The sequence below is a fragment of the Lagopus leucura genome, unplaced genomic scaffold, assembly GCF_019238085.1.
Source record: "Lagopus leucura isolate 7727_CA_CO unplaced genomic scaffold, USGS_WTPT01 Super-Scaffold_806, whole genome shotgun sequence".
Lineage (NCBI taxonomy): Eukaryota > Metazoa > Chordata > Aves > Galliformes > Phasianidae > Lagopus > Lagopus leucura.
In genome coordinates this window covers 7,194,767-7,217,275 of record NW_024962260.1, presented here as the reverse complement: position 1 = coordinate 7,217,275, position 22,509 = coordinate 7,194,767, and the positions used below count along the sequence as shown (strand labels likewise).

Genomic DNA, 22,509 nt, shown 5'->3' with positions numbered 1-22,509 from the left:
ACATCTTAAGTACCATAACAATGATCAGGATAAGTTACATGGTGGTTGTCAGGTGGAAAAATGCCTACTACGGTTAAAGTGAAATGAAAGAGTTCTTGCATGACATAAAATTAATCTAGAAAATCCAAAAGCTGAAGTCTGGTGTCAATCCACTGTATCAACAAAGAAAGGAAAAATAAATTTGGAATTTTAATTGATGTTTGAGAACTCAAGTAACACTGAACATGGATCTCATATGAAGTATCTGCCCACCTCCATTGCTGCTAAATACCACAGTGTCTAGATTTGATTTTGAAAGAATACCAATGCACACCTTATAAATACTTTTTGTCTTCTTTTTAGGATTAGCTTCGTACATTAGCTGTAAAATAAGAAGGAAAGTTAGATGATCTTTTGTGGAAGATTTTGTTCAGGTGCTTTTTCTTTTCAAAGAAATCATATAAAATAAGTGGAAATCCTGATGAGGATAATTTTATAATCTTTTAACGTTATTTATTTACACTGTTGAAACATTTAACAAAAAAGTGCTTACGAAGATAAGGAAAAAATACTCTACAAACTTAACTAAGCAAAGACGCATCACTCTAAATAAACTCACCTTTCCTTCTTCCCTGGGGATAATGACATTTTCGTATCTGTTTCTGCACTGTTTTGGTGAGCGATAGACTCTGCTGCAGGAGTTAACAACATCACTAACAAGGTCCCAATTGGGAGTGTGTGCTGGCGATACAACAGCAAGATTTAAAGGGAGCTCCAACAGCTGCTTCACTGCCTACAATACATAAGGTACAAAGGCTTCAGGTCACAAATCATTCCAATCCTCCACACCCACCCTTAGCTGCGCCCCTCACCATTACTAGAATGAACAGGTAGTTCAGACCTCAGAACATGGCTTCACCTGCGTTCACAGAGAATAAATAAGCATCAAAGTTTCCTATGCAGATAGGTGCGCAAAAACGCACAGAGAGGGGTACAGTAGGAACAGGGAGCTGCCATTCAGGCACTGCTCTCTTCTCAAAGGTGAGGGAAACGTTAGCTGCACTATCCAATATCCAGACTTCTCTGGGCCATTACAGTAAGCAGTCTCTAAAACAAAAATAGGACTTCATCATCCTCAACTTTTAATTTATCCTTAAAGAAAGAAGGGATGTGCAGTCTGCTCTGAGTTAGGTCAGCACCATATGAAACTGATCAGGAATTTGAAGTGACCTTCAAGAAAGAAAACTATTGGAAGAGCTATTAATGAAATTAGAGGGAAAACGTAATACAGAACAGCAAAAAGCCAGATGTCTGACCTGCAGAAGTGCCCAGTCCTCACTGATCAACCATTCGGGGTTATCCTGGCCATTCTCAGCAGCCGGTTTCACAAGAGTTGGCAAAGGCTTTGCAAACTGTGTTTGCTGTTTCAGTAAGATGTTCTTCTTCTGCTCCTTGCCCTCTCGGCGCATCTTCAACATTCCTGGAGTTGCTCGATCAAAAAGTGAACGAGGAGGAATAACCGTCTCTCCGTGACGCTGCTTCTTCTTCCTGCCTGCAGCTAAGAGAAACCAAATTGTTTGTAAATAGACACAGTCACTGCTTGATTTCTTTGTTACGCAGAGCTGCAAAGTGCTCCTGAAGGTATATATATAAATACATATATCCATTGCTTCCTCTTAAAAGCACACTGCCAGCATCTAGATTTACTACGGCCAGAGCCTTCGTGACGTAAGACCAGCCTGACACAGCTGCCCCTCTTGTAGAGCTGAACTTCCAAAAGCAAAATAACCACGTATGATGAAATCAAAAGATGCACTGTCTAAACTAGAGCTTGCAGTGATTGAAGATCACTGTGAGACAAAACTTTTCACCTCACATCTGCACGTTTTGACCGTTATGAAGAGGAAGCAAAGACATTGGTATATTTTTAAAAAATTGTAGCAACCCAATTTCAAGTAGTTTTGGCATTTACCAGAAGGATCTGTTTTGTGCCGCTTGCGTTCCTTCCTGACGTACACTGGAGGCAGTTTTGATTCTGGAATAGGGGTGGTATCATACATCAGGCACATCACAGAATCAATGTAGATATCATTGTCATCCTGAGGCGGAGTGGGGGGAGTCCAAAGCTGCAGAGAACGTGAACTTTTTAGTTACTGCCATATTAACTAAGCACTGATCTTCACACTAAGAAGTCTATTCAGGCTGCTGTTACTGATACTTACTGGCATTATTTCAGTTTGTCCATCTGGACCTTCATAGACGTACTCCTACACAGCAAAAAGAGAATGCAATCAAATGACACGACTGAACTCTGAAGGAAAAAGCATTCTGAGAATAACTGAAGAAATACGCAGTTAAGAAATACAGTAATCAGGAATTACTTTGTTGTATGCATCCTCCCGCGTATAGGTGAGAAGTTCCTCTTCATCCTCCCAGAGCATTTTTTGCTCTTTTTCCTTTAACTCCCTCAGATGTTGGACTTCCCACGCTTTCTTTGCTGTTTTCAGTTCCACCTGGGGGAAAAGTAAGAGGCCTTACAACCTTCATGCAGCAGCAGACACTGGATTAAAAGTTACTGATTTCTGGTATTTATGGATAAATCCTTTAAGCTGCAACATTTTCAGGCACAGAAATTTTGAAACCATTTCTTTACAAATAATTTCACAATCTCTTAAAGGAGCTTTTCTTGGTCTCTGTTGCAGGTATTTAAAAATATTGAAACAAAGCAAATTCTGGCTAAACATTCAAGACAACGAGAAGAAGATCCTTTAACCAAATAAGCAGTCTCACCGAAGCTGATGACATTTTTCCCTGCTGCCAATGGAGTACAGCAAATATTTGCTGAACTGTTCTGAAGAACATCGCTCCCAATTTACAAGAAATCAAGAACTGAACTGATATGTTTAAACCAAAAGAATTACAAGACACCTCTCATAAAGCATTCTGGTGTTCAAAAGTAGAGCAAGAGGAAATAGCTGAAGTTCTTTACAGTGTGTCCCACATCACCGGATAAACTTCCACTCACACTGGAAATATCAACCCTCATTGTACACATTAGGAAACGACAAGGTGAAGTAGAAATATTTATCATTTTACCTCATTCAATCGTGGCTCATTCTCATCAACTGAAACATGGAAGAGCTCTAAATAGTTCAAAGCATACTTCTCAATTGGAGTCAGCTGAGAGAACACATTAAGGAAGAAAGAAGTTAGTATTATGAATAATAAACATAAAGGAAAATGCATCAAAGCACTCCTTTAAACAAATCTCTTTTCTGATGGCATAACAGCTCAAGTCAGCAGGACTTTCCCCATTTAATGAAGCATCAAACCAACTGAAAACAAAGTTGTTTCAAGGCAAAACTGCAAAGAAATTGAAATATTTGAACATTTCTTTTAACTAAACATTCATGGAAAAAGTCACAGTACCTGATCCACAACAGCAACCAACTCCTGCAGTGGTGAGGGTTCCTCATTGTATTTTGACTCACAGAGCTCTGAGACCAAAGCTTCGATGCTCGACTCAGATCTTATTTCTTGCATGCGATCATCTGGCTCTTCATTCTCTCGTTCAATACTGTTGAGGGCCTTTCAGAAAGACATTTTTAAAGTAATTAATACTTCAAAAACATGGAAAGAAACCCTTGTAAGGATTTCACTGTAGTCCAACAAAAACTTCTGCAATAAATTGCTCCTTAAGCAACAGTCCCATGCAAGCTTACAACTTGCACTACAACCAAAGGGACCCAGTTAGGAGGAAAATTGACTGACAAAACAACGTAAAACCAACAGAAAACCAACTGGCAGAGCTCACCCCCACCTCCCCAGAAGGACAAGGCAGCCATTAAATACTAATGTCCTACAGTTGCATCTTTAATTTGGGTTAATAATTACCTCTATGAATGGTCTTGCAACTTTGGGTGAAATGGTTTCTGCTGGAGATGGCTCTTGAGAAAGTACTACAAACTCTTCTGCTTTCACTCTAAATCCAGAATCCTCCATAGGAGAATGAACCTCAAACAACTCCTGAATTGTTTGCTTGGTAATTGGAAGGAAAAACAAGCATTATTCAGCTTTCAGGACCATTCCAGTTTTTTATATTACTTTGAATAAACTGAGTTTCCAGTGACCTTATAAACTGCGTACTATCTATCACTTCTGGAAAATTGCCCTTTTTCTCTTCAGTATTTTCTGTAATTTTCTCTTGTAGGAACACACAGCAGAATGAAGTGTCATCAGGCAGTTTACAAGTCAGTGAGAAACACACGCGAACATTCAACAGCACAACATCACCAGTGTCAGAAAGGGACGGACTAGCTCGGTCAGTGCAGTCACCATCCTCTGCACCTTCAGTTTATCTCACCAAATACTTTTAACTTTGTATTTTAGCTTTTTCAAAGTTGTTGAAATTGAAACTGATGCCTTTCAAGTAAGGGAGCAAGAGCAGGTAATGGCACAATCTCCCAAATATTAACACCTAAGTTCAGGCAATCACAGTAACTACGACATTTACCACCCCAAACACGTTTCTAGCAGTGTTGCTCTTACTCCAACAAGAGTCTGAACTTAACACTGGTGTTTGAACATATTTTAATATTAAATATTAATAACTTACTTGTGTTAAAAAGGCCATTGAATAGTCATTTCCCTGAGCTGCTACTTCTCTGATCAAATCCTTTGTGCCATTTTTCAAAAGCTTCTCTTCTACAGAATTACCACTGACAAGTCTAAGAAGTGAAATAAAAGGACAGAAATTGGTTAAGTCATTTCCAAAATAGCTTTCAGAAGCAAGGAGAGGAATTGCCATTCGGTAACACTGAACTACTGAAATGCAGTGATGCTTTCATGCTTGAACAAAACAGATGCTACCTGTTTTGCTTTAAAGCTTTCTTTTAACAACCAGTGTTAGGGAAAACAAAAAAAAAATGTAACATAAGGTATGGTAGCATCCAGAAAATTTGTACGTGATTCCTACAATTAGACGTGGTGTTAAGACAGACTGTGTTATCATATGACAAAGCAGTGAGGGGGTATTAAAATGAGGTGGTTTTCAGCACTGTTTCCACTTTCTTTCAGATTACGTAGCCTTATCTGGGATGACCTTACATTAAACACATTAAAGAAAGCTCATTAATCTGTAACGTCATTAATCACCTGTATATGTGGATATCTTTACATCTCCCAATTCTGTCACACCACTCCTGTGCCTTTGCATCCATCACTGGATTTAGATCATTGTCATAGAACACAACAGTGTCTGCTTCAACAAGATTGACACCGGTGGAACGACTGTGAGAGGAAAGGATGGCACAGAAAATGCGCTTGTCTCTGTTGAAGCTTTTCATCAGCTCCTACGTAGAAGGAATAAAAGCAAGTCACACACCACAATAAAAAGCCAAAGCAAACTCGTTAGCCTAATTAGGAAAAAGCCAACGTTTCAAAGAAACAGTGTAAATTTCTTTCCACTGCTGTAGCACATAGAAGCCCGTGCAGCACGTTGTGGTACCAGCAGACAACTGTTTGCACACACTTACCTGCCGTTGTTCATGGTTAGCATATTCATCAATCCTCACAAACGTGAGGAAATGGAAATTCAGGAACAATTCCAGTATGTCCAACATTAGAATCATCTGTGATAAAATCAGCACGCGGCGCCCTTCGGATTTCAACTTCTGAAGCAAGACAGCAAGAGCTTCTAGTTTTCCTATATTTAAAAGAAAGAGTAATGCTTTCATTTAGACGTACCACTGCTGCACAACAGGAAATTACAAAGCGTTAGCACTCAGTGTCCACCTTTACCTGAGTCATACTGCACCAGGCGGAGGTCAGGGAACTGAAGCAATTGTGGAGTTGTAATCCGCTGCAACTGATGTAAGTGTGGAGCTGCCTTCTGCTTCAGACTGTGTTTGAGGACTTTCAGTCTGTGACTGTACGAAGGGGGAGGGTTTGCTACATACAAGCATGGGGGAGCAGCAACTGCAGCTGGCAATACGAAGAGAGCCCTGTGGAAAGCATTTTCAAGTGTGAATAGCAGGTTGTGAAGCTACACGCAAAAAGATCAATAATTTCCAGCCTGTCAGCAGTGCAGTTTTGCTCTACAGTGCATACACACTTGGTTGAACTGACTTAGGAAGTGCTGCAAATCTTAGGAATGTTAATATTCTCTCCATCCCTTTACCTTGGTTTTGTTTCATCTGTTTTGATAACAGATTCTGATACAGTGTTTGTTTTGTGGCTATTGTATCCAGTGACTGGAGTTCAAACACAAGAAACATTTGTAACACCAAACTCTTTTTTAAATACTTTTAGTTGAGTTCTTCTGACTGCATTCTGTGTCTCTAGAAACAGTTATTTGCTCTGCACACAATCCACCAAGTGCCAGCTTTAGCTGTTTGTATCTGCATCTCTGTGCCTTAATGTGCCTTGTGGATGGCTAATGGCAAGAAGTCAAAACTAAACCCAAACCATGAGAACGTGAATTGACACGTGGTCAGCTGAATTTGAGTCTGAAATTAGGAACAAGGTAGCAAACAACTTTGTTACCAAGATCCTAAAACAAACCAAAGGGATGGCTTCCTGAATCCTGCAAATCATCTACTGCAAAATCAATCTAAACAACCAAGCTTATGATCGGAAATAAGGCTTTAGAATTCTGAAAAGGACAGATTAAGTAATATCTAAACGTAGTCAAGCCCTACGAGGACAGAGTCACACATTACCTGTCAATAACATCCTTTAGAGATTCTTGCTCCCGAACCAAAGTCTGGATCATTTCGTGCAGTGGATCACTTGGGCCTCCAGAGGCACTGGAAAGGCAGCAGTTGACAAAGCCAGCCCACCTCCAACTGCTGCCCCCATAGGAGGACACCTGGGATGGCCTCCTTTCACCAGTCAGCGAACAAATACTCAGCAAGTCACTGCCGTACACCGGAGCCCTTGAACAGCGGCGCTCGTTGCCATGGAATATTCTGTCCAGGCGCTCCTTCAGAAGTCGGTTCTTTTCCTCATATGTTTCCTTTGCCAAGGAAGGTTGAAAAAAAATATTTGGTGCTTACAACAATTCCTTAAAAATTTGAAGTTCTTTAGAATGAAGCTATCAGGATCTGTCACTTGTGTCTCACCCTGCTAACATGGTCAATTCTAACTGCTTCAATCAACTACAACAAGTTGAAGTTTCAAATAAAAACTGAAGATCGCATTTAAATTCAACTATAAAAAGTCTATTCCATTTCAGATCAGTGTCTTGCTTTCATTAAAGTACATTCTCATATGTGAAAAAGTGTCATTACGAAAAACATTACATTTCAAACACTTTACTAATTGCATTCATGTAAAGAAGTCGCAGTTCCTTACAATTTGTTCAACGTTCCCCAGTGCTTTACAGGTTGCTTGAGGATCTTTTTTATAAAGTGTCAAGATTAGAAATCTTGAGAACTTTGCCCAGTTGTCTTTGTGTTCCAAAGACAAAATCTGATCACGACTACAGAATTGCAATAAAGGCACGTATGAATATGTAACAGCTATAAGAATCTGTCAGCTGCCGTGGAGATGTATGCATCGCATTTTAAAGGATGGACTATAAAGGAAAATACATCAATTTGTCAATCTAGAACACTAACACAGAGAGGGTTTTTTTTTTCCCCTTGAGTTTTTGATAATGAAAGTTCCTAATTAATTCCAGTGTTCTAAATTACAACTTAGTACGAAGCCTGAAAAGTTCTGTTTCCATAAGAAAACAGAAGTGACATACCTGTGACTGCCCATGCGTAGGTGCTGTTTTTAACACTGCTCCCATGTCACCAGATGACAAATTAGTAACTGCAGTTCTACCTGGAATACAAACTGAGGATAAACCTTGTGTTTATACATTTATTCTTCCAAGACTGCTTTCATTTGTTATTTTCAGCACGTGGACATTTCATAGCTGCACAGCCCTGCAGTCAGCTGCACGTACTGGTGAGCCCAGGCACCACAGACTAACCCAATGCACACTAACAAGCAGGAGCAGCTCTTACGTTAAGAACAGACTGAGGAATAAGCAGAGGTGAAAGCACATTTTTAGCAGACACAAACAACCATAAGGGAATATCCAGCATACATCCAATTCTATTACACAGCTAAACCAGCTCAGCAATTAGCTTCTAGTCACTCCAAGCAACTGATTTAGCATTTTATCCAAAATGTAGGAAGTCAAAATAAGTATTTTCAATATGCTTTACAACTTCCTCCCAAGATGAAAAGTGAGAAGTTTCAACACTTGAAAACAATATTTATTATTACTTTTAACATACTTCTCTTTTTGTCATCATGAGATTTCATAGAAATCTTATATTCTGAACTATCAGTTTCTGTTGTCAGCTATGGTCATATTAGGAGCTCCTGTAGCATTATCCAAGCTGGAGGATGGAACATTTGAGCCACAGATCTTCTAAATTATGACAGAAATCCTTTACCTCCCAACAACTGGGAGACTGTTGAAGATGCTCTCTTTTTTTGTGATGAGACACCTAGTCCTCACAGTCTCAAGATATGAGCTTGGAGGGCACATTAGGACACAAATAGAAGCAATAAACAGCCTGTTTTAAGTGAATGGCTCATCTCCACAGAAATTTACAGCAGACAGCAATTTCCAAGGAACAAACTCCTAGCATTACATTTACCATCATTTAACAACCTGCTGTTAATGCCGTAAGTACATCCTAGACTGCAATTTCTCTGTTGATCAACATCTTGGTTATGTTTTAAAGCAAGGCACTGATCACATTTGCAGCAAGGCACCAAATATCTGAACAGACTTTACAGAGTGAAAGGAAAAAGAGTGGCTTGGATAGATAAAGGCAAAGAAAATCAGAAAATCAGTGTGGAGAAGCAGAGGAGCACCAGACATTCTATGTAGTACAGAACAATAATCACCCTGACCTCTCTTTGAAAATAGAAACAAAGTATTTCAAACTTGCTTCTTCCCACAAAAGTCTGACTTAAGACCTATTTGATAAAGAAAAATCTACACATTTAATTCAGTTTCAAGATCTTCTAAGTTCTGAAGATGACCTGACTAAAACTTCAGTACACATCACTCATGTATCATTTGTCAGAAGGATTTCTTTCATAACTATGAAAACCTGCTTCTGAACTCAACTGAAAGAGTCGAGTTCAAAACTTTGGAGTATTTATTAATTTATGATGTTAGTAATTGAATGTTTAGATACATTTCTTAAGCTAGAAGGCATACCTTGCTGTGTTACTGCTGTGGAAGTCGGCACCCCAGCTTGATGCTGGTTTCCTAAAGCATTCAGAGCATTCTGAACAGTTCCAGCTTGGGAAACCGTCTGCATGACAACAGGACCCTGAGGTCTCAAATACTGCTGACCCGGTGCTGAAACTATCTGAAGAACACTTCCTGCAATGAAGGATTTTTAAAAACATTAGACTGGAGGAGTGTAAAAGGACCAATAAAGTTCTGTACCAAAAAATACTGCTGTGTCATGGTTCTATGTTTTTTTTGTTTTGGGGTTTCAGTATTCCACATCAGAACATCATGTAGTGTACAGGGCATTAAAGTGTCACTGCCCCAGTTCCAGGTTCCTATCCCTGTACACTACAGCAGTCACGGGATCTGGCCCTTCCAGGTGGGGGGCCGCTCTCTTGCTGCCTTGCAGTGGGTGCTGCAGGTGCTTTCCTAGCTGCTCCAAGCTGTTCAGGTTTGACTCGGTCCCAGGAACTCTCTCTCTCTCATCTTGTCTGATTTATTAACCTCAATTTCAATTAAATTGTATATATTGTGTTAGCTTGTATTCCAATATTATAGTAAAATAAGTTTTCCTCCATAGATTGTTGCCGCTGCTCTTTTCCTCCCTTCCTTCCTTCCCATTTTTGTGGGAATGGGGTGGGGGGGAGGGCAGAGGCCTGTTGCCCCTGTCACAGACATCGATTGATCTGGTCAACTCCGTGACATGCTGCTACAAACTACTTCAAGTTATGCCATAAACACGTGGGGAGAAAATTTAACATCTATTTAAAATTCCATCATCTCTACCAGGAGAGATCATCCTTGTCTCCTGCCAGAGATTATTAACGAAGCCTTTATAGTTTTATAAAACAGGAGTTTTATATATTCAGGGTATCACTCTGGTTCTAGCTACTTTATATGGAGTTTGGACAAAACCCCCACTCAGGGTTTCATCTGTTTATTAGCCACAGCAAAAGATTTCAGGTTCTCCTGAATATGGTGACACATGACACCAAGAGGGTAAATGTGAGAACAAAAATGTAAGTAGGGCATTCAGATCAGGGTAACAATAATTCACAAGAGATATTTACACCACTTCAGAACAACTGAAGAACATCCTCAGTTTTGTCTGTTTCTGCCACCCATTGGGTAGCTTATTTGAAATAATCTCACCTTACTTTAGCTGTATTGCATGTGTGTGAAAGCAAGTTCAATAATAAAGTCTTCAAATACAGTATTGTAAAGGAGTGTAACCATGCCTTTCACATTTAATCTTCAAAACAGAGCTAGCTCCTAATTGTGTCACACAGCAAAAAGGCAGACAAGGACAATAAACGCGGTAGGGGCAAAGATCTCAAGGTACAGCCACAAGGGATGTGCTGTCTGTGTCAAAATCGAGCGTTCTAAGTAATGAAAACTCACTGTTTTGGAATAGATACCTTGTAACTGCAAAGGCTGCCCTGCAGTGAGCTGACGAAGTTGACTATGTGACAAAGTAAACTTGTTGCCTTGGAACTGCAGTGTTACAGGGGTCTCTGGCTGAGCAATTCTGCCTTGCGCTCCTGCTATGGAAGCCAGCTGCGCTATTTTTACTACCTCACCACCTGTCAAGGAGGGAAACAAGCATTAGGAAAAACAAAGTGGGAGGAGAGCCGTTCAACGCTCACAATTTTAAGCTTTGGTTAGTACACTGGTGCCGAAGCACCTTCCATGCATAATTATACTCAGTGCATCAAAAGTGTCATATAGAAGTTAAGCAGGTATTGCTTTCTGTATTTGTTGGACAAACTGGAAAAAAGCTGATTGTTTAAAAGCTAAGAACATCAACATTTTAGAAGCTGTCACTTTCTTAGCAAAGACATAAGAGCGACCTGAAAACTCATGTGACACTTTGTAACAGGACAAGTATAGACATTGAAGTGATTTCCACTGCCTTTTCAAGAGCATAAAGGAAGACACAAAAACTTGCTATGCACGTAGCAATATAAATACACATTAAAAATAGGTTTCATCAGCAAATTTCGGATTAATTCATATTTCAAGCAATCTGCACTTAGACAAACCAAAAAGCTGTAAAGTGATGAGGACCAAGCTTTTTGTGTTTTAAATGCAGAATGGTTGGAGGCATGTAAGCATTAAGTTTTATGATCTTGAGAAAAGACTGTTGTGAGATTTTAGCTTTTGTAAAGGCAGCGTGTTACCCCAGAGATAAATTAATACATCAGTGCTCTACTCTACACACATGCTAATAGGCAGTGCACATCCAACCTTAAAGCAAAGCCTCATTGCTTTTCTCTGCCTAACAGTTGCCACGCTCCCCTCTGTGAGAGGCCTTTAGCAGATGGATTAGTGTTGAATACGAAAGGAACAATTAGGATAGAGCTAAAACGTTTGGTCTGAAGGAAATCTTGCCAGCAGAAGAAACATGCAGAAATAGGAGATTAAGTTGACACCGCTAATGTATGTCCACAGCAATTCTATTGTTTCTTATCCAATTTTCGATTTTCCTTGGTCAAAAGCAACATACTAAGCAAGGCTAATCAGAAGAGTGAAAAAAAACAACGATTTCTGTACACATTTTAGGGTGCCTAGTAACTTAACCTCGTTGTAGTTAAAAGGTGGGAGAAACCTCGAAAGGGGAGGCCACTTACTAGGCAACCGTGCCTGGGCCTGGGAGGTGAGGACCAGCCTCTGAGGCAGCACACTCTGTTGGATGGTGTGCGGGGGGGGGCTGTGGCTGGGCCTGGCCCAGCTGGGAGGCCTGTGCTGCGGTCTGGCCCCGCTGTTTCACAGGATGGGCTGTGCTAGTTGCTGTGGTGAAGGTCGCTGCGGGCTGGTGTCTTGGAGCACTGGTGGAAGCCTGAGTTGTCTGAAACTGTGCTGCTGCAGCTGCAATCAATAAGGTTTGTTTGTGCAAGCTGTTAGAGGTTTTAACTCCACTGCTTTAAACAACCTGCATTGAAAAGAAACCTTCCAACAGGATATTAAAACAGCTACAGGAACGGCTTTTCCTTACAGACTGGGATTTCTAGCCATGCCTCCATCCTACTTTTACGACATCATTTATTCAGTAAGCATTGTCTAAAGGTTAAATAAATACACAAATGCACTGTAAACTCCCAGGTTTGACAGAATGTTACACGTGATCAGGTTTTAAATACCACTACACCATATTTACTCCACGCGCTATCAGTTAGGTTTCACAAAGCTTAGTTTTGCATTACACTGACAGATCATATCATAGAAAACTAGTGGGGAAGTTTACTGGCAATTAGTTTGTCGGTACTTTTAAGCCATTAGTATTCTAGACCATTAAGCTAGAGGAAAGAGTTCTATTACCAGGCTGACTGGTACCAGTGTTTACAAGTCCATGTGATCAACAAAGCCCTAAAACTCTCTTACCTTGATTTGAGGACACTGTAGCTATGGGTGATCTTCCCCGTACTTGTCCCTGCTGAGTTACTGTTGCTGTGGTCACCGTGCGTTGTACCTGAGTGCTCGGAAAAACTACAGTCCTGCCCTCTGGTTTCTGCCCATACTGAACTGGCTGGAACAACCTGAAAAGAAGATGAGAAGTCGAAGGCCACAGGAAAATCATAATTTGGCTCTTAAAAAATAAGTCCTGTCACTGGGGAAAGTATAAACTGATCCTAGAGTTACTCATCTCTTGCTCACAAAGGTAGGTGAAGCTGGCAAGACTCAATACCTAGCAGACTTCACTTACAGAAATCCCATACACTCAGTTTGCAAAATGTAAGAAATAAAACCACCTTTCTTGCCATGCATCCAGTCAGATGCAAGAAGCAGCAGAATTACAGCTAGCAAGTTCAACTCTCCAGCTCCAAATCTAGAAAATGTATCACTTGTATCACTTTCAGAGAGATGCCAGCATGTCATCAGGCCTTTTCGTCAGAAAAACACTTCCACATAACATGGAGATCACTATTGCCGTGAGGGAAATTTTGTTACTGACAAAAACTTATGCCTCTTATATCTGCAAGCACAGCTAACACTGTAAGCACAGCCAATAGGCTCAAAGAAAGATTTTCCAACTAAGTCGTAAAACAATGCTTCTTGTCAGATAAGAACCTCAAGAATAAAATCCATACTCTGGTCAAGTAAAAACTTCAGGAAGTTGATAAAAAAATTTCAAATAGAGTTGTATGCCTAAAAAATCCCCATTTAAATGGATTCCCTACTTCCAAAGGTAAACAAGAAAAATACAAAAACACAAAGCAAAGCCTGAGGCGTTATGCAAATCACATGACTAGATATGTAGACAGAAACACAGCAACAGATCTACATCTTGCTCCTTGTAATTCTAGCTGCAAGGAAGACGTGCACATACCTGCTTGGTTTGAGCTTCACTGGGTTAGGCCTAGCTGGTGGTGGAGGAGAGCTGTAGATTTCTTCAATCAACTTTCTAGTAACTTTTTGTTTCGGCAACATTTGTGCCTCATAGTGAGTCATTTTGTTTTCCATTCCAATGAGATCAAAAAGAGAGAGGTCCGATTCCTAAGGATATCATAAAAGTAGATTCATTATTTTATATGATGGCACTGACAGTTACTCTGTGTTCTATGCTGAAATCGTTTTCTACATTTTACTTTTTGATACGAAATAATAACTTCAAAGAATTTGTTCATTAGTCAAAACTACCTGAAAACATTATCGGCACTCACTGTTTCTGGAGACCAAACAGCAGATGCCAACACAGGGAGGCAGTGAGTGTGCATTTGAGCCATGGCTACAGCAGTGTGAAAGACAAGCCATGCTGATCTGCTAACAGTGGTGAAAACAGTGTTGTGCAGCTAAGAATTTGCTCTACCAAACAGTGTTATTGTGCTCTCTGTACTGTTGTGGTTTCCACAGAAATTAACAGGAGGCTTTAGTTCCAGAGTGACCTACATAAATACTGGTATTTTTCAAGAGCACTCAAAGAGGAGTTAACTATTCCACTCACCTTCCAAATATCCCTTTCTAGGGCACTCAGTACGAGAGATGCAGTTCTATATTCCAGCATTTCTGATACATACGAAGTACTCGAAAGCCGGGGGTTTATCAGATCTGGGTGATTACAGATCCTTTGCAGCTGCATCAGGACATGCAGGACACTGATGAAATGTCCACTTTTGAGGGCCTCTTGAGTTCTACCAAGTAAGATATACGGAAACACATCAATTTCATCACAGCTTTTATAAAGACACAAGAAGTTGTCCATAAATCAGAAGAGAACACGTAGCACAGTATCTTATTCAAAATCCTTAGCACAACCTTAGACTTTAAGTGTTTCTAAAGCACTCAAAACAGCACTACAGGAAAAATCAATTTGGAAACATGATGTTTAGGCACCAGTGCTACCTGAAGTCAGCTACAACCTTGTATCCCTATCCTCAGAATTCCTTTGTTTTACGTCTGTACTACCCAACAATAACCACTTGGTATTACAGCACAAGTAACTGAGGGTAAAGGCAGACACGTTTTGGACTTCAGATAACACAGAACCACACATTTGAGAAAAATCTTAAAACAGAGGCAGAACTGACCAATTACTATTTGAATTTTAGGTCGTGGATGTGAAAGCAGGCATTTTTCATTAGGCTCGCAGCAACACCGAGCGTCATTGGAGCTGACACCAAAATCTCATTCTACTCCACGGTCATGGAGAAAAACCATTCTATTGGTCATCCAGAAAAATAATTCCAGCCGTGACTTCCTAACCATATCATCTTGCTTTAGCACCAAAAATGACAGCATCTTTAATTCCATTGTAACCCCTTACCCTGGTTGCAATATGACATCTTCATACATCGCTTTCTGCCGACTAGACAGACGGCACTTCAGCACATGCTCGTATTTCTTTGTTAGCTGCTTTTCAACATCCCTCTTTGATCTTCGCAAAATAAACGGCTGAATCATCTGAAACATTTCAGAATTGAACTAAGAACTTCTCACTTCAAAGACGGTTTTACAACAAGAAGCTAAACTCATTTACACCCAATATATTTTACATGATAAGCCTCATAAGCCACAAGCTGAAAGCACACTGCTGTACAAACATTACCTGTTCTTTGATTTCTGCATGTTATGCTTCAAAACCTGAGCCTTATGCTTTTAAAACAAACATCCCCTCTTTCATAGTAGCAGAAAATCCTGCTTCCAGCTGGACTTTCTTGTGTCTGAACTGAAGAAAGTAATAAGAAAGGCCAAAAAGCAAGAGCCAAACCTTATCTTTTCCTTTCTTATTTTCACAACGGCCTTCAATACAACTACTATAGAAGGGCAGATTAAAAAAAATGACAACATACCCTGTGTAACCTGATGACCAGTTTATGGCAATAATCCTGGTTCTCCTCATTAGGTGCTTTTACAGGAAAATCTAGATAAGGTCTGGAAATTCCTGGAATCAGGAAGTGCACCATGGTCCACAACTCCATCAGTGTGTTGTGCAAAGGAGTGTCTATCAGAAGCAAGCGATGCTGGCTGTGAACAGTAAAAGAACACTTTTAAGCAACATAGCATCATCATAAAAATGAGACCCATGTTCAAATACTGTAGCTTTAGGTCTGCCTGAAATAAGCAGTGCTAACTACGTTCAATCTAGAATAATTCATCTTTTTAATCTTGAATATACCATCAAACTAGCTTCCTCATTGCAGAATACAAGAACATACAAGAGAACTTCTCTTGAAGCATGGATTATCAGCTAAGAGGAGTGCTATTGTTACAGCAGAGACTACTAAAGGATCCTGAGCATTTCTCTGTATTCACACTGTTTCAAGCACGGATATCTCTACAGCTGAGTACTGCTAAAGGGTATGGGAATTCAGACAGACCACAGTATTCTTAGAGTTTGGTTGTTTTTTTTTTTGAACAGAAAACTCATGAGATGTTAAGAAAGGAAAAAGCCACTGCCAGCACCAAAATAATGCTCTATTCCATACCTGCGCAGACTGAAAAGCGCTTCCCAGTGTTTCTCAGTCATGTTCTTAATTTGTTGCATCTCATCTACTATTAAGTATTTCCATCGCATTTTCATAAACGCTGGGTGGCCTTTGAACAGCTGCTTGTAGGAAGTGATACACACGTTAAAGCTGTTGGGTTCTGACCATTCCTACAGAAGAGGGAAGAAGTGACAAGACAGAAGTTGAGGCGGAACGCTCTGGTATCTTACATCCTGCTACATCTTCACTATACTCTGACCCAAAGAATTCTAAGAGAGCCTTACATTGCAGTCGGTTCAGAAAGCAGACTAAGTACTGAATGTGTTCATCAATACCAAGGGATTACAGAGATGCTTTACAAACCTAGAAGCATCACATGCAAGTCTTCTTGTAAAGTAACTTGTAGTCCTAAAAGCTTTTCATACCCCATCAAGGTGGAAGGAGCACACAGAAATACAGGTTAAAAGTCATCTAAAATGAAAAGCATAACGGTCTAAGAATTGCAAAATACAATACCTGTCTCTTTGCCCTTAGTTCTCTTTGGCTGCCAAAGTACAGAAGAATCTTCAACCCTGGGCACCAGCGTTTCAGCTCCAGCTCCCATTTCAGTATGTTACAGCTCCGTACAACAACAAGATGAGGACCCCAGTTACCTACAGTTTAAGAACAGGAATAGTCTCCTGATCATTTATCTTGACTTATCTTCAACCCTGATTTTTAAAGTGAAGCATTACTACATTCATCATTAAAAGTGAGATTCAACAGCAGATGAAATTAAGTAACTGATCTATTTGTTATCTCCAATAAAAAATACCAGTTCCATAAGCTTCGCCCTACTTGTGTTCTTAGACTACAATTGACAAGACAGTGCTGGCCCAGTACCTATCTAAAATCGTGAGATTTAGATCATGTAAATTAACATACCTTCATTACAAGCCAAGTGTGCAAAAAAGGCAATAATTTGCACTGTTTTTCCAAGCCCAGCCTCATCTGCCAGAATGCCGTTGAGATTTTTCCTATACAGTTTTGCTAACCAATCCAGCCCGATCTTCTGATATTCTCTGAGAGGCCCATATAATAGGGATGGAGTATTGTATTTCACCTGTAGTGAGAACAAATTGTTACTCCCAGTTAAATTCACAGAGCATATAACAAAACACGTTCATTCTGAGGTTCAATAAACAGGAAACATTTACTGTTAGTTGTGGCTAAAATCTGCTAAATGGCACAGAAGGCATTCTTCATGTAAAACACACACAGTAGCAGGAAATAGGGAGCTTTACCGCTGTTGTTATCCTAGAGCTGCCTTTAGGTAACAGCACTTCTGCTGCTGCAGCAACTTCTGATATGTCTCGCATGTGCTTCTTTGGAGGGCTTGATCTGTCTATGCTCTTGTACTGGTCAATGCTGAGCAGGGAGTCTATGAGGACAACCTCCTTCTGAGGGCTTTCCCTATCAGTCACATGGTCATCCATTTCTATGAAAGATAAATGACATCGGCATTGAAAATAAACTTCGGAAGCAGCTACAGAAAGTAATTGAGCTGGCTAGCATTCAGATAGGAATCTAAAAAGAAACAATTAGAAGATCATAAAATAGAATCCTAGAATCATTAAGGTTGGAAAAGATCTCCAGAATAATCTAATCCAACTGTCCTCCTACTTCCAGCTCAACCACGCCCCCAAGAACCATGGCTACGTGTTTCTGGAACACCTCCAGGGATCCCACTGCTACCAGCAGCAGCCTCCTCCAGGGTCTGACCACTCTTGCAGAGACAAAGTTTTTCCCAATACCCAACCCAAACCTCCCCTGGCACAACTTGAGGCCACTTCCTCTTCTCATCTGTTCCCTGGGAGAAGAGCTGAGTACAGGGAGACAATCACAAGCTAAAATGAAAATGACTTAAGCTTAGGAACACAGCATTTTCTAGATGTTCACCATTCAGTAGGTGAGCAGGACCATCAGCTTTTTTCAACTTCTATAAAGGTCTTTTCATGATACCTAAAACCTATCTTCAAATATTTCATTTTATCACCACTTCAGTGTAGAACAGATGGCAACTATGTAATAATAGCTATTATGTGTGCTGTTTTATTCAGTGTGGAGAGTTCCTTCATTGCTCACTGTTGTTCCTGAGAGTTTCACATGCAAATGAAGCTGGCAAATTTTATTCCCTTTCCATAAACTGAGTAATGGAAAAAAAAAGAAATCCTTTACAGACCATTATCTAAAAATATTTAGTGAGAACAGGAATAAATCTACCAACCTTCCTAAATGTTTAGTCAGAAAGTCACTGTATTTTGCATTCATTTTTATAGAGAACACGGCTCACTTAAAGAATAAAAATAATTACAGATACGATTCACTCAATATTTGTTTTCTCCTGTCATTCAACAAAGATCCTGGAGTCACTCAAGTTGCTTCACTTGTAAGTTAACATTTTCTCTGAGATAAAAAGTAATTACCTTCTTCACTGCTGTCCTCTTCACTGTCAGGTTTAGGCTGGGGCCAGTGAAAACTTTCAGAAAAGGCACCTTCATACATCTTCAGCAAATCATCCAGAGGCAATTCAGCTGCAAGTCATTAACACGTCAGCTTATAAATTCCAAAGCTTTTAATAAATGATATCATTATTTTTAATCTCACGACATTCTTCACTTGTTTAAAACCAGTCCTCTAATCAGAAGTTAATTGAAGAGGTAATTACTACTTGGAGGACAGCAGTATTCATTTAATGACACAGATTACAGAGAACACTTGGCATTACACCAAATAGTTTGCTCAACCAGCTTGCTTTTTACTACACTACAACCCAAGATCCAAACTGACAGTAAGCTACTGGTTGGAAAGGGAGCAACAAATCAAAGGGGTTGAAAGACAGTTGAAGACTTCAGAGCTTCAAAACTGAACCTCACCTCAGCCTCGCTGACCAGAATTTCTATGATCCTTTTTTTGTTTTGTCGAGGTAGGAAGGTACACACTGTTAAAGGCCAATCAATCAAGAAACATTCTAATTAGGAACTTGGCTGACCAGCCAAGAGTTATAATCCCTCCAACTGGCCAGCTGGCTGCAGCCACTAAGCTGCCAAACAGACCAAACAAACAGATTTGGAAACTGCATATTAATTGCCAAGCAGGCCTAGCTTAGTGGGCAGCTTGCTTCTGAAAATCAGCAAGGTTTTTACCACGAAAACTGAAGTGATCCCTATGGGCCACTTGCATGCACCAAGCTCTGTACAGCAGCTATTGTTAAGTTGCTAAAGAAAGCAAACTGCCAGCCCAAACACTGTGTCTCAAAGCCCCTTACCTTTCAAGTTCCTATAGCCCCCCACACCAGCCCTTCTGCATCATTTCAGACTTGCCAGGTGTACCACAGAACCCCTCTGAGATACTCAAGACAGCTAATGACAAATTGTTTACATTCAGTCTGACACACTACTGTTTTTCAATATTTAACATAAGACATAACTAAAAATTAGACTGAGCCTTTTGGTGTGAAAGAAAAGCAATGCTTTGACAGACTTTCTCGAGTTACCTTGCTTGTAAACTAGTTAAGGACTCAAACTCCTTCCTCAAGTACAGATGCCCATCATCATCCCATAAACTAACCTTATTTACAAATACAATAACTACACCATGTTCTCTCCTGTTGTCATAGAACTCTCCAGAGAGAAGAGTGAAGCTACACACTTACCTTCCTTAACCAGATTTGACAATTCACTTTGATGGTTTATATTTCCTTCTTTAGCTTCTTGTTCTTCAATTGTTTCTTCTTCATCTTCAACTAAAATCAAAACAAATGCTAACTGTGGCATTCCAATTACATTACAATTCAGAAAGTTTATAACTATGCATCCTTCAAGCATACTAACAGAATATCACATTAGCAGGTTTCCAAAAGAACAAGATGTGTAGATGGAAGACAAAATCTGGAAGTAGCTATGCCTAGAAGTTAAAAAGTTTACAAGAAAAATAGAGAAGTGTTACTGTCTGGAGACAGAAGGCAGAACAGCTTAGCATTGGCTGACAGTGGACCCCAGAGGCGGGTTATTTTGTAGCTTTAAACTGGGGATTTTCCTTGTCAGAAAGGTCCCCACAAGAAAGCCACTGAAGTAGATTGTTACTCAGTCTGAAAGCTTCAAGAGAAGTTTAAGACCACTGGTAAGGTTTGAGAAACAAAGGAATGAGGAGAAGCAGAATTAAGATCTACCAGCAAAGACAGTACTTTGTTTCCAGGGAAAGAATTATTTCCAAGTTTCCAATGAATTCTTTCCACAGTTGACTATTTGATCTAAGAAGTGGATCAGGGTTGCTGTTTCTTTTGTGAAAAGCATCCAGTCCATGCAGTAACACACTCAACACCAGTGGCTTCAAGGTTTTGATATATAACTTATTCTGCACTATACTACAGACACAAAACTTTGAAAAGTGGCATACCTTCCTCATCAGTCAAAGATGCGCTTGCCTTTCTTTTCCTCCCAGATGATGAGGAACTCTAGTATTCAATAAACAAAATATTTAAGATCATAGAGAAAACAAAGCTAGGATTTTTTATTTTATTTTATTTTTTATGAATGCAAGTGCCCTGCAATGGCAGCAACAATCACTAATAGACATTTAACACATATTAACACTTTCCTGGTCACACAAAAACAAAACAAAACAGGAAATACATTTGCAGTACCTGTGTCAAAACCAATTACTTTCTCCCCAGCAGTTGTTGCCAAACTCTCATTTTCATATTAAGAACAAAGATAAAAGATTTTTTTTCTTTTTACAGTGCACAACAAACCCTGTAATTCCATCTAAATACGTACACTTTCAGCAAACTCAAAAGTAAAAGTTCCCTTTGGAGTTGATACACATCCATCTGCTTTACTTAGTGATCTACTAGTTACTCTCAGCCTGCAAAAGACCACCACCTGCAAAAGCACACTGCAGAAACAAATGACCACCTCAGGTTCAGAAGATCGTTAACAGCTCTCAGCCACACATTTTCACCTGGCCCACTTACACAGAGGCAGACATTCTGCCCCTCTACTGAAGACAGCCTGCAATCAGCCATTTCAAATGTTTGTGGCCCAGCTGTGGCACAGAGTAGCAGAAGACTTTTCCTCTTAAAAGCAGGACTGAGGCACAAAACTGCTATCATGACTGGAATCAAAGACTCAAGTATTTGCTAGTCAACAGAGAAAAGATAACATGCAGACTTTCATGCTGGTTGGCAATCGTTCCATCTCAAGTGTCCAGCATACACCACAGCACGGCCCAGCCTGTGCAAAATAGCTGCCAGACAGCATTGGGCCCGCAGTTTAGCTGAAGCACAGTCTAAAGCTTGTTCCCAGCAGAAGATCCAGATGCAAGCATTCTGCTTAGAAACAGGGAAGCACTTCAGCAAGTAGGTATCATCTGTGTCACAGCAGATGGCTCAGAGCCACAGAACAATCCCTCGCCTATTCTCTGCTCCCTCTCCCCACTCGTACAGATGGACTCAAGGAGCTTGCTCCGCTCATGAAGAAGTGAAATTCTGAAGGGTTCTTGATAACACCAGGCAAAGCACTGCCAGGCAGGCCAACAGTCATACACAGAAAGCACAGCTGAACTCACCCAAGCGGTGAAGGGGCCCTGTGGCTGTACAGCACTCCCTCTCAAGAAGCACCCAAGTCCAAGAGCTGCGCTTCCTCCAGTGGCCGGCCTTTATATGAGCTCAGGGTGGCTCCAACCCTTCTGCTCAGGTGGGGAGCACAGGTGCAAACAATCTGCTTGTGCTCCCTGGGCCAACCACTAACCATGCCCCTTCACCAGGTGCTCGATCAGCAGTGCTGACTGAGCACCTGCTCAAGCCCTGACCTCACCGCTCCCTTGCAGAGTCCCAGTACACGTTTCATCTAGGGCTAAAGACATTTAAGTTTGGTTTGGTTTAATCCACTCTGTAACATATAGCTAGCTATGTCAGCAGACAAACTAGTAGGCTGAAGAAGAGACAAATACACACTTTCATGTCTCACAGAGTTTACCCCTGGCTACAGCAGAAGAAATTCCTGCCCAAAATAAAGTCTAGCAATCAGTGTATTTTTTTGGTCTTAAAATCTTACAAGGACTGACTCAAAGCCACTGAATAAATATGAATACTTCCTTTAACAGACACATATCAGCTACAATCCAGTATTTTCTAATGACAGTAACCTGTTTGTCAGCACTGTATACTCAGGGAAGATGCTTCATGCTTATCAAAACTGGCTGTCATGCAGGCAGTGACATTTAAAGAGACAGAAGGACTTACCATTTCACTTTCTTTTTCCAATAGAAGGTCTTCTGAAGATTTTGCATCCTTACCTGAAAAATTATTACTCTTGA

At 40.3% G+C, this 22,509-nt stretch overlaps 1 protein-coding gene across 1 annotated transcript in view; it reads right to left on the bottom strand.

Annotated features, from left to right (window-relative positions):
- The window catches only part of EP400 (E1A binding protein p400), a 46,125-nt gene that overhangs the window by 10,466 nt on the left and 13,150 nt on the right, over positions 1–22,509 (bottom strand). Inside the window, 31 exon segments of the mRNA XM_042865535.1 lie at positions 599–772; positions 1,296–1,537; positions 1,952–2,105; positions 2,202–2,246; positions 2,361–2,492; positions 3,076–3,159; positions 3,409–3,567; positions 3,874–4,017; positions 4,595–4,706; positions 5,134–5,330; positions 5,514–5,683; positions 5,779–5,981; positions 6,699–6,994; positions 7,730–7,821; positions 9,212–9,379; positions 10,648–10,812; positions 11,860–11,936; positions 11,938–12,097; positions 12,611–12,765; positions 13,557–13,723; positions 14,172–14,358; positions 14,991–15,127; positions 15,517–15,691; positions 16,153–16,322; positions 16,669–16,805; positions 17,077–17,254; positions 17,436–17,629; positions 18,618–18,725; positions 19,847–19,936; positions 20,590–20,647; positions 22,436–22,488. Of these exon segments, the coding sequence (XP_042721469.1) occupies positions 599–772; positions 1,296–1,537; positions 1,952–2,105; positions 2,202–2,246; positions 2,361–2,492; positions 3,076–3,159; positions 3,409–3,567; positions 3,874–4,017; positions 4,595–4,706; positions 5,134–5,330; positions 5,514–5,683; positions 5,779–5,981; positions 6,699–6,994; positions 7,730–7,821; positions 9,212–9,379; positions 10,648–10,812; positions 11,860–11,936; positions 11,938–12,097; positions 12,611–12,765; positions 13,557–13,723; positions 14,172–14,358; positions 14,991–15,127; positions 15,517–15,691; positions 16,153–16,322; positions 16,669–16,805; positions 17,077–17,254; positions 17,436–17,629; positions 18,618–18,725; positions 19,847–19,936; positions 20,590–20,647; positions 22,436–22,488 (4,583 nt within the window).